The sequence below is a fragment of the Taudactylus pleione genome, unplaced genomic scaffold, assembly GCF_031769625.1.
Source record: "Taudactylus pleione unplaced genomic scaffold, aTauple2 ptg000095l, whole genome shotgun sequence".
Lineage (NCBI taxonomy): Eukaryota > Metazoa > Chordata > Amphibia > Anura > Myobatrachidae > Taudactylus > Taudactylus pleione.
Window position 1 is genome coordinate 37295411 of NW_028284497.1, and position 12330 is coordinate 37307740.

Here is a 12330-nt window from a genome sequence, read left to right on the forward strand (position 1 = left end):
TGGCATGCAATGGAGAGATTATTCTATTCATTCTACGGCGCTTTAACATGTAGGGCATATGTATGTACTAATATATATTTTATTTTTATTTTTTTTCTCTTCAACATACATAGGAGGTTTTTAGAGGTCTCTACTGCACCTAATGTGAGGTTTACTTTCAAATTCCTACTAAATGGTTTTAGGCCAACATTACTACCACTGTTCATATAAGGTCATGTGATGAGATTATTCCCTCTGGGTTCCAAGAAAACAAAAATGTTTTTTCCCTATGATTGTAAAGGCTCGGAAGGACAGGGGGAATGGCCTTCTGCCCTCCTACTTGTGCTTGAAGAGCTTGCAGCAAATGTTATTCATGGCTGAACACAGCTTCTTCAGATTTGTCTTTTTTATTGGGGAACTTCACAGGAAATAAAAGGTTACTCTTTCTCCATTTAGAACCCTTAATTGACTACCAGTATTCTCCTGCGGTCAAAGGGGCACAAAACAGAATAAGAAATAGCCCATTAAATGCAGACCACAATCAGAACCTTGCACTCTACCTCCGTCAGGAAGGATCAGAGAGTGCGGATTTCCTTGTTAAAAGACAGAGGCATAATTGAGGCAATATCTTCACTTCAGATTGATTATTCTGCGACCCTTATCCACATCTTCACTCAGCAATTTGAATTTTAATGAAAGTAAATGGAATAATTAGCATTTCAAAGTGTGTTTGATACACTGAATAAAAGAGGAAAAGACTTTTATGTATAATCTATACACAAAAGAAAAAGCATTTGGGAGGGGGCGAATAAGAAAAGTACAGTTGTAGTGTCTTCATTAGAATAACTGAGCGGCTTGCACCAGCTGTATAATTATACCTATGAATAATGTGTTATTAAACCAGGACTTCTCACCTATACATTGTAAAGTGAAAGACAATATTTAATTTTTTCTCCGTGTGTCGTTAGTATGTTCCGATCCAGTCTAACAGAATCGGTTACTATAGCTGCCATTACGGTGCTAACATATGGAGGAATTACTTCTCATTTTCAGTTTTTTTGTTTTTATGTTAAGGGGAATGGGGGAAGGGTGGGAGAGGAGTCATTTCGTCTATTAATGTCAGTCTGGTTTTATTTAAACTTGTCTGAGAAGACATTTGCTTTTGTCAGGAAATGCTTTCTACGTGGACAGTCTCGTGGAAAGAGACAGTTACTGGCTGAATGTGTTTTACAATGTTTGTGTTCTCTCCAAGAAATGCAGATATACATGTCATTTTTATAAGTTTCCATGCGCCTCTCATTAAATTGAAATCCTGTTGAATAAAAGAAAAATGCACATGAAGAGACTGGTCATTTCTCTGCACTGCAAGTATGGATGTATTCCAAGTGTTGCAGAAAGGGTGCAAATAATAATTAGCAGTGGCACACATCTACCACAGAAACCCACTGTTCAGCAACCTGTCATGTCTGCCACTGTAGGCAGTGTAAACACAAGATTGCAGTCATACTTAGATATGCTCTAGGAATTTTGTATACCGGCAGTAGTGTGAATGCCTGGGAGCCTAGTATTAGCTGGATTTCTATAGAAATCGGTTCTAGCGCAGAACGCGCCAGTATGCCACTACCCTTAGGTCAAAGAGAGAGCCCCTTTACATTGTTTAAAAATGTTTCCATGTCAGCATTGTATGTCAACAAAAGTCACAATTGTACAGTAAGAAAAAAAAAAAAAGTGATGGTAACCATAGTACCTTGTGCCAAAAAGACAACATACCCCAATGATTGCATTCAGCTCTGCCATGGTCACTTGTTTGGCACGCTCCACAGCCTGTACCACTTGTTGCTGGTGCTAGAAAGAGAAGAAAATAAAAAAAAAAGTCAGAATAGATTCATCATTTTTTTATTATTTTATTCTCTGCGTTTCAACACACTTCTATACACTTCTGTTAGGCGTTTGGTAAATGAACGTGCAGCTTTGGAGCTGACAAGATTACAGTACAGCTACTGTGTGTTCCTCTGCAGCACTCTAACTTCTCAGTGTTTACTTGTGGAAATTCCTCCCCGCAATGTGTAAACACTCTGGTGACTGCTTGTTGGTTTATGCTGTCATTGCAAGACACTGCAGAAGTTAACAAGGTGTGGGTAAGGATTCTGCCATGAGGAAATAATTATACAACTTTAATCAGCATTAACCTCAACCTTTCCTCTAACTGGTAACCAAAAGTAAACATCCTCCTGCTGAAACGACTGCGTATATACAGAACACTATGCTGGATATATATCCCTGCATGGACAATTTCCTTCATGACCTCATCAAATAGCAGAGCTGTAAGTGGTTTACCACAGATCAGCAGGGAAGAGAGTAAATGGTTTAATTGCTCCTATAATGTATGACCATTGCATATTCTACTTCTGCCTTGTGATTCCTGTGGAATCTTTACTATGCCTTTTAATACAGATATGAACTAAAAAGATCCACAACATATTAAACAGGAGAACAGGGACCCGCCACGCAGTTAAAGCAAAATATAGACACAAGTTTAGAGAATAATATAAATATATATATATATATATATATATATATATATACACAAACACACACATATACATACACTGAATGTAGTATATATGTACTGTATATACTTTGTGTTCATTAGAACACAAAGGGTGATGACAACAACCTAACAGAGATGCAAGACAGCAACATGTCAGTGTAGCAGGAGTACAAGATTTTAGTTAGCCAACTTCCTAATCTCTCGCTGTATAACATGAAAGAAATGTCATAAACTTAATTAAATAAAAAAAAAAATAAAAACACTTCAGCCATTCCAATTAGATGATTTTTCTCCTTGCAAGGCTATCTGCTTTGCAAGCATATCTGAGCTGGAAACAACGGGATTGAAGTATTGGTTAATTAGGCGGAATTAAAGTCAGCATGGGCCAATTAGGAGAATTATGGTACAATCTGTTCAATGAAAAATACGGTGAAAAAAAAAAGCGACAAAATAGAAGAAAAGGAACAAACACCACTCAATAAATAATACTTATAAAACACGCATTCGCGGGACAGGTGCATTTTCCACTGCACAGTTCCTGTACCGCTGACGTGCTCATAGAATTCACAAAAATTTTTATGGAATCTCCCTAATCGGTCCCCAAGTTGCGTGCTTTGTAGTAAAACAAGCTGTTATTCACACCCAGCATTGGCAAGTCAGTCATCAGGCACACTCAGAAAAGACTTGGACAAAGTGTCAGACACTCTTTGAAAGAAACTATAAAAGCATGTTGATAGTCACTAGTTACAGAATGTGCAGCAGCTGTAGCCCACTTTCAGACAGAATGCCTTCAGCACATCTTCAAAGCACTCAATATGACTCTACAGATGATGATGATGATGATGATGATGATGATGATTGAAAGCCCAGCATGCTACCTGCCCCACTCCTATAAAATACAGCTTTGCAGGTGACTGACCTTGGGGCCTCACATATTCTCCATACTATGCCAATGACCTGCATATTATTGTGTTTTTTTGTTTTTTGTTGTAATTTTCCTTTAAAAAAAAAAAAAGAAGATTCGGTAGATCCAACTTCACCAAAATACATATGAATCCTCTTGCTCCCAAGGTATGTGTTTTGTAATAAGTCTTCAATGGGTTTATGGTCATTGTGCATGCTGACATACACTTAGCGATTAGAGGAAACTGGGATCAGAGCACCTCTTGGTTATCACGCTTCATCTATTGTTTGCATGTAAGTCTACAGTATGATGTGGGTAGGCTCAAGACAACTTGTAACCAAACAGATCTGAATGTTTCAGAAGTGTGTTTGTAGGAAGCAGGGTTTTTTCCACTTGTATTATTGTCTAAGTGAAAGATAGGACTGCATGTGACAGGGACAGTGTCATGTGGCGAGGGGAACTGAGGCAAACAAGGAGCAGGATTTTTAAAAACAGCACATTAGTGATTTCAGGCTAAAATTAAATCCATTTGAGGCTAGAGTTAAATCAATGACAGAAGATTATGGTGCAAAAGTCTTGCCCTGGAGAAATGGGGTCTTGTAAGAAATATGAAGACCGTATGACAGACACAGCAATTTAATAAACCATTCTGAATATCAGTTGCCTCTGATTTAATGCATGCAGCAAATGACAGTAATTAGGACTCCCTTTACCCATTTATTGAATTAACCTGTGCCAGGTCACAGTTGATTAGATATCTACAATCAGTGGCCTATTTAGTGTTTGCACAACACTGCAATCTGTAGCTCCTTCAATGTAACTACTAGCTATATATAAGAAACCTGGTCACATACACACCGTGCTATAGTGCGATTTTTATGCGTTATAAGCAGTGGGGCACTCTAACAAAATAAGTGGGTCGATTCAATTGTTTTCTGGTCGGCTATTTTTGTTAAGACGCCATACGGAGCAATGCAAATTGTTACTCCATCTGAGCATGGTAGCCGCCGGCATTTCTACTCGCACCCTCAGGAGGGTGTGAGCAAAAATGTGCAAGAAACCCGTGGTTAGAGCTCCCTAACCGCAGTTGGGACGCCCTAACGAGGACTTTAGACTTGTTTAGCCATTTCACACCGCTAAATCCGGTCTAATAGGACGTGAAGAGGATGATAATTAATGGGCGCCCAGAACAACCGAATTGCAAAACTTGGCGCTCATTCATTATCGCTGCTCACGGAAAAATTGAATCACCACCTCCCTCTGGGCTCTGCACACCATCCCCACCAGGCAATCTCAGAATCTCCTAGCTGCCGATAGTGCCAGTCACCTTCAGCAGCCTGGGGTAGAGAACACATGTCATTATGTGCTTCATCACTGACTCCTTCAGCAAGCAGGAACTCCGCTCAGGGGCAAACTGGGAACGCAGCTCATTGAAATAGAGACATATCCCAGATGCCACCTTTGTGGAGGACATAGCAGTGGTGCTGGATGAGACAGCGGTAACTACAGTACCCCGTACTGTCTGCCCCAAACCCCTCCTTGCCGCCAGTACTGATCCAACTGCTATCTATCCGTACCCCCTTCCCTACCCCCAGCACTGCCTGCTTTTGACCCCCTCCTGGCCCTTATACTACCCCATGCTTTAACACCTCTCAATCCACCTGCTATCTGCCCTAAAGATTTCCCAAACTGCTGTCTGCCACTAGTACTGCTTGTCCCAACCACTGCCAAAACTGCTGCCTGCCCTCGCCCTCTGCACCCCACGCTCTACCCCTGCTGCTGCCTGTCTTAACCCCTGGCTCTACCCCAACTGCTACCTGCCTCCAGAACTGCCCAAGCTACCATCTGATCCAGCCCCAGCACTGTCCCAACTGCTGCCTACACCTCACTGAGCCCAGTACTGCACCTGTTGGCTATGTAAAACCAAGGCAATGTCTTTACAAGGCATTATCAATACTGAAAATATGTGTTACTTTCCATGGTGTATGTGTAGGGCATGTGGGGAGGCATATGGGGAGCTCAAAAAAATAAATTGTGATTGACCCAGAAACAGTGAAGTAGGAACGCAATTTTTTTTTTTTTATTTATTTTTTTTAAGGTGAAGGATCCCTGGGACCCACAATTTTTCGCTAAGCACTAGTTTATGTCGTGCACGCATTGCAAAGTTACTATAGCCAATCATTTCGCTCTGGCTCCAAACTTTCGGAAAAAATATATCTTGCTCTAAGGAAGATACTTTTAAATATGGATTTAACCAAAACAAGTGGGCAAGCATGCACAAAGTGGTCATTTATGAAGCATCTAATGTTCAATGAAAAATCAGATATGGCCCCACAGTGTGCCATGATTTACAAGTGTGCTTAAATTTCCACCAAAGCAAACAGCTTTCCAGAGAAAGATGGCAGTCTTTGCAGTGTAGCAGAGGTTGATGCAGACCTAGGGGAGGAGGGGATGGGTACGGGATGCCGACGCTCGGGATCCCAGCGGTCAGAATCCCGACAGGGTTAGAATACCAACACTTGCCGGTCAGTATTCTAACCCATTCCCTCTCCCTACCCTAACCCTCCATCCCCGTACCTGACCCTAATCCTCCCCACTTAATGCCAAACCCTAACCCTCCCCCTAGTGCCTAACCCTGCTACTTACCTTTGGGATTCCGGTGGTCGGGATGCCAGCGCCGAGATTCTGACAAATTTCAAAAATACTGCATGCTGTACTTCGGGGATCTGGGGCCAAAATAGTATGTGTGTGTTTGTGTATATCAGAGAGGGTGTGGTCCACCTTCCTCACGATTTCTGCAGATGGTACCCAATGAGGCATGGCCATGCACCGGGCTGATCTCTTGGGGTCTTTGTGGCCTTGAGGGGATGACTCATTTCCTTCCTAAACTACCATACTTTTGCATAGACTTAAAGCTGAAAGTTTTCAAGTCTTGTTCTGTACTTTTAATTGGACCCATTTTGTGCTTTCATGATGTAGCTTAGCATGAAAGTGCATGTTAAGCTTTGTAATGAAAAAAAATAAATTTACACCAAAGTATTAAATGAATCCATAAGCAAGGGTAAAACAAAATAAATAAAGTAGATTTGAGAGGAAAGCACCGAAAATTTTTATTTGAAATGCAAGGGGCCACGGTGTGGCTCTAGGTATTCTTCTACTTCCCTGCAAAGCTAGGTGCATTTATAATTTGTAAAGTAGCAGGCAAGCAAATTTGATATACTTTGGTGAGGCCATCGCAGTGCACCAATAGGGTGGGGGTGGGTGGGGGGGGGGGGGGGTAGAACAAAAACCAGTTTGTCACCACAAGTAATGCCAATTCTATTATTTTGCCTTACGACAAAAATAAGTAACGTCACCATTGCTACCTACATACATATTTTCTTCTAACAATTGAAAGGTCAAAAGACAGCGCATCATTTCGACGATGCATTTACTTACAGTGAAAGAGAAAGGTTACATGTGCATGTATACTAACATTTCCTTGCAGCAGTATTTTGCAGAAAATTTGTTATCAGAGTAGTGAGAAAGCACGGTTAAGCCACAGTTAAGATTGCTGCACGCAGGAAAGTACTGTAAGCATGGACAACTAAGCATTAGACAGCACTAACCGTAACTTACCCAATACATACATATTGGCATGTAAGTGGCTCTAGCGCCTACTTCAAGTTGGCTATAGAAATCTTATAAGCCATGTGGCCAATGAGGGTAAGGAAATTACTAAATTAGTACTACTAGTGCCTAACATGCAGGATTTATTTCTGTTGATGTCAGCTACATATCTTCCCAGCCTCCAAAAAACAAACAAACCCCAAGCTGGCTCTTAGATTTTACTGAAAGTATATATTTGTACATTATTCCATTGCACCCTGGGCTGAAGAATTTTCATGGAGCAACAGGCAACAATCTGGTGGATAAATACCAGCTAGATGCCAAGCCCATAATGTACAATTAGTTAATCTAGAGCAGGCCTGGCCAACCTGTGGTTCTCCAGTTGTTGTGAAACTACAAGTCCAAGCATACCCTCCCACAGATTAGCTGGTAAAGCATGGTGGGCACAGTTGGAGAGCCACAGGTTGGCCAGACCTTATCTAGAGTTTGTCCAGAATGTTCGGTTACCATAAAAATAATTATTGATAAAAAAACAATCATAACCATGACTGTATACAACAGAATTTAACCAGGAAGAACTTACAAAATCATAAAAAAAAATTTTTTAAAACATGATCCAATTAATCTGTTTTTTCGCAGTAAATGACAAAAAAACAAACTAAATAAGAAACATCAGTATTAAGGTTGTCCTCTTTGAGGCTGCCCACCTGTACCGTGGCTACTGAGAAAATCACTGCTCTGTAAAAGCAACTTTAATTTGGTGAGAACTTTATTTCATGGAAAACGCTTAGTTAGCCAAATCTACATTCATTTTGTTTACTTTCAGCAGCGCTTCAATATGTCATGCCAAACCACATTTCCGTCGGCATTTAATGCCTATCATCAAGAGAAGAGTATGATTCTCTGCCTATTCTGGCAATTTTTCAATCTACTCTATTAGATGCCATTCTAACAAACAGTCATAATTCCAAGCAACACTGAGCGTGCATGACAAGAAAACAGCTGCATTACGCTTAGCGCATTATAACATTTTCCACTATGCAAGTGCATCTAAATTATAGTGCTCTGAATGTTAATAAGCTGTGAGGAATAGATAAGTGAAGCAAAAAAATAAAAAAAAACACTGAAAGACAAGAGATATTCACAGATTGAAGAAAGAAAAAGAAATATACACACACACACATATCTATATATATATATCTATATATATATATATATATATATCTATATCTATATCTAGCATGTGCCATTTAAACCATGGTATTACTAAGCTGGGTGACTATAAATAAAGCTCACTTACCTCTTGGGACAAAAAAGGAATGACTTGTGCACAGATAGCATTCAGTCTTTTGACAATTTCAGCCTGCAGAAGAAAAAAAGAAAAGATTTATTATAAGAGCATTTCATTAAGCGGTGCATTTCCTAGAAACAGAGGGGTTTATGTACTAAAAGCTTGATGAGAGATAAAATTGTGAGCGAAAAAAATATTAACCAATCGGCTCCTGTCATTTTTTCAAACACAGCTTGTAAAATGCAAGTTAGATGCCGATTGGTTAGTGCTTTCTCCCTCACAATTTTCTCTCCCTCCAGTCTTTGACAAAATACCCCCCAGAATGTATTAACAATTGATATAATTCAATACATCAACTGCACAGTCTCTAAATAAACACCTAGGAAGGGAATGCATAAAGGACAGTAAGCTGCTGAAGGGACCACAAATCTACCGTAGTTTGGTGGCTTTAGTTCAAAATGTTCAGCTCAGCAGTATGTTAATATGGCAGAGTCTCAAAAGTTTTTGTTGCGATGAAGAGCGCAGCTAAAATTTTTCATTCATAATTTGCATATTTTTTTTTTCTTTAAAGCTTTACAGCTAGATCAGTAGACCATGGAAACTTGCAGAGGTTGCCAAGTCAGCCTTGAAACCTGACAGTGACTCATTAATGAGCACATCCACATGGCATTTGACACCATCTAACGAGTTAACTGCTCAAGTATCTATAGCTTATCTAGCATGTGGCTAGTAGATTGCACAGAAGGAAAGAGGTCTTAAAACACAAAGACAAAATAAACCCAATACCCGTGTCAAGTGAAAATCTGACACTCAGAGCTTATTGGATACATGGACAAAATTGTCTTGTGTAGAATATTTTTGCGCGCACACACATTAATATATATATTTTAGAGATGAGCGGGTTCGGATTTACTCGGATATCAAAACGGCATTTTATTGTCTATCAGCTAGCACGTGTTTTGGATAGCCAATAAAAAAAATCCGAACTTGCAGTAAAATGGCGATAAGAACTGAGTAAATACATACATACATACATACATACATACACACACTTGTGAATTTTGTGGCAACTTAATTCGTGGCCCGTGGTGTGTGATGTAGTTTGAGTTTAGGTGGAACCAGCCTGTAACCAACAAGCAATAATGTTACATCATCAGCTATCTGCATTGGAAAACATAGGACCATCCTGGGAACAATGGGACACAGAACAATACGCAACACTTAATTTTCACAGACATTTTTGTCAGTTACATCGAATGTTATGTGATGCTCGGTGAATGTGCAATTTTGATGTGACCTTATACTTCTATAGAGCTGGCCATTTACACAACAAATATGGCCATTGGCACACCATATATTCCATTAATATATGTTGTTCTACCAGAGGCCTACTCACAATTTAGGTCACACCTGCAGCTAACCACAGCAAGCTAGTCATCTGGCCACGGTGAACTACAAATACTTCAATAACACACAAAGGATATGCAAAAAAGATAATCTTCCACTGTAGAAAACTATGTTACAGAACTAAAGGAAAAGCAAAGAATATAGGCAAATGCCTTCATTTGTGTTTTCACTATCTCCTAACATTAGAGTAGTACATTCAGGAATTTTATCATGTTCTTGAACGGTGATTGTATTCCTGTAGACTAAACTACATTGACCCTGACACTTAGCATATATTTATAAGCATTCTGATAGCCAAGTTGTGGAGAGTGAATTGCAATGAACTCCAGTCTTTCTGACTGTAAAGATGGCCATTCACCAGCTGTTCTTCCAATGTGCCCTAATAGTAAACATTCATGTGTCCAGCCAGCCCAAGATGCCATAAAGGCATGCATGCATCATCCGGCAGCATTTTCTACCAGTTTCAAGACTGTGAGATGTCCTGGTTATATGAGGATTATGGTCAGTGGTCTTTTTGGGACCACACAAGGTTATTTGTAACCAACTGAATGATACAGAGCATGAAGTGAATGACAGGGATACTAGAGCCGGTATTCAACTGCTGTTGGGGTTCCGGCACCGGTATTCTGAATGCCGGCATACCGACCGCCAGGATTGTAACTACATCCCATATGACAAGCTTTCAAATTGCATTTACTTCATGGTAATCACATAGCAGGATAATGCACCATTGACAATGTGCCCTTAATCCATGCTTTTGAAAAGGTGCATATAGGTTTGCATTCGTCGCTTTTATATAGCATAACTCTGTATTGTAGGTTTAGTGGCCTTTAAAGGCTGCAATGTCATGATTTTTTTATTATTCTTTTTTTTTTTTGGGGGGGGGGGGGGTTAAGTTTTTAATATAAAACCATTTTAGTTTACTGTATATAGATTTATAGTGGTGAAGTTATTTCTGCTGTCAGTGATTCACAGACTGCCAAAAGGGTGACCAGTCGCATGGTGTATGAAGTAGTGAGCAAAGAAGCTTTAGAACGCCCCTCCAGTGTGCGTACTCATTCAGGAGAAATCCTCTTCCCTATCAGAGGAAAGACAGTCTGAACACAGGCAATATCCTCAGGAATGAGCCTGAGTGCAGACATAGAAAAGCGTACCAGCTGAGCGACTTTGCAGCCACATCAGGCTGCCCTCAAAGATATGTTGCAATGGGGAAAAATGTTCCAGATGGACATCACAGCAAAAAAAAAAAAAAAATGAAGAAATCCACTTAAATATTGCAGAAGACAGCAGAAATGCATGGGACTGCAGCTTTATATTCCCAACCACTGAAGAGAGCACTATACATTTCCTTAGCAACAAAGCTCTAATGTGGATCAACGCATTTGACTTTGCTGCCCCAAGACCAAGCACTGAAGAAATGCGTTAACAGTTTTTTCTACTGGGCTTTAATTACTGAACAAATAACACAATGGAAACATGTTCCTAATGGTCTATGTTTTTGAAAGCAATGCTAAACTAATGGCGCAGAGCCCAAACTCCTTTTCCAGCACAGTCATTAAAGGATGTAGGTTATTGCTGTTGTCACCATTGATATTTGTCATTGTAATGTAATTAAGGTCCTAAAATGATGCATTACAGCCCTTGGCACAACTTCTATTAAAATCTTTTCTTCTGCTCACTGAGCTGCGACCTGCTTTCTGATGAATAACAGACAGACAGCTTTAGGGAGGAGAATATTCATCAGATATACATATATATATTCTCCACCCCTACTCAGGCAAAACCTAACCACTGAATTTTATACTGGGGGTGAAAAAAAAAAAAAAAAAGTGTATGCTTTGGAATTTTTATCTGACCTCTTGAAATTCTGATTGCATCTGATAAATCTAGCTTGACAACAAATTTGTAGCCTGCAAACCACGGGATTCTAATCTGCTATCCATCAGCCGATGCCAACCCAATCAAATTTGTAGGTTATGTGGGTCATGCATCCCTGAACACATACATTCATGAAGATTCTGTTTATCCTGCTACGGATTTCAAAAAGCTATTAGGCCTCGCTACATGTTATAATACTATTCAAGGCATTAAGAACCTTACATATCAACAGCTGCTAAATTATTGTTTCTAGATGCAGTGTGATTTTAGAAAACCTGACAATAACACATTAAAAAGCAGATGTCCTCTATTTCTTTCAAGAAAGAAACAAATATAAAAAACAGAATTTAACCTCAAACAGCAAGGACTAAAATTTGTAGCCATTTTATATTGTAAATGATAATGCATTTACATTAAAAAATAAATCGACAACTCACAGTAAACCACCACAAAGCTCACAGCATTTGAAGAAGAAATGTGGGGGGGGGGGGGGCGCGAATCAAAAAAGCATTGTCAACTGTTCAATCAATACACAATGTCTGCATGGAAAATGCACATCACTGCTCAATGGCAAGTCTGTTAAGGAGAACAAAATATAATACAAGTTGTAGGAAGGGAGGGGGCAAGGAGGAGAAAGAAAATCAATACGAGGCAATGGCAACACTGTTACATATGCTACTGAATCCATCCAGACCCTGATCCTTACACCTC

General features: G+C 39.7%; 1 protein-coding gene across 7 annotated transcripts in view; it reads right to left on the reverse strand.

The window, feature by feature from the left end:
* The window catches only part of LOC148526738 (transducin-like enhancer protein 4), a 139262-nt gene that overhangs the window by 96802 nt on the left and 30130 nt on the right, over positions 1 to 12330 (reverse strand). For 5 of the 7 annotated variants that reach the window (XM_088470121.1, XM_088470119.1, XM_088470117.1 and 2 more), the window contains exons 5-6: positions 8344 to 8406; positions 1750 to 1824 (exon numbers count right to left, since the gene is read on the reverse strand). In XM_088470121.1, coding sequence (XP_088326247.1) covers positions 1750 to 1824; positions 8344 to 8406 — 138 coding nt within the window. The remainder of the gene's footprint in view (positions 1 to 1749; positions 1825 to 8343; positions 8407 to 12330) is intronic. The other 2 variants (XM_088470123.1, XM_088470122.1) reach the window with 1 other exon arrangement.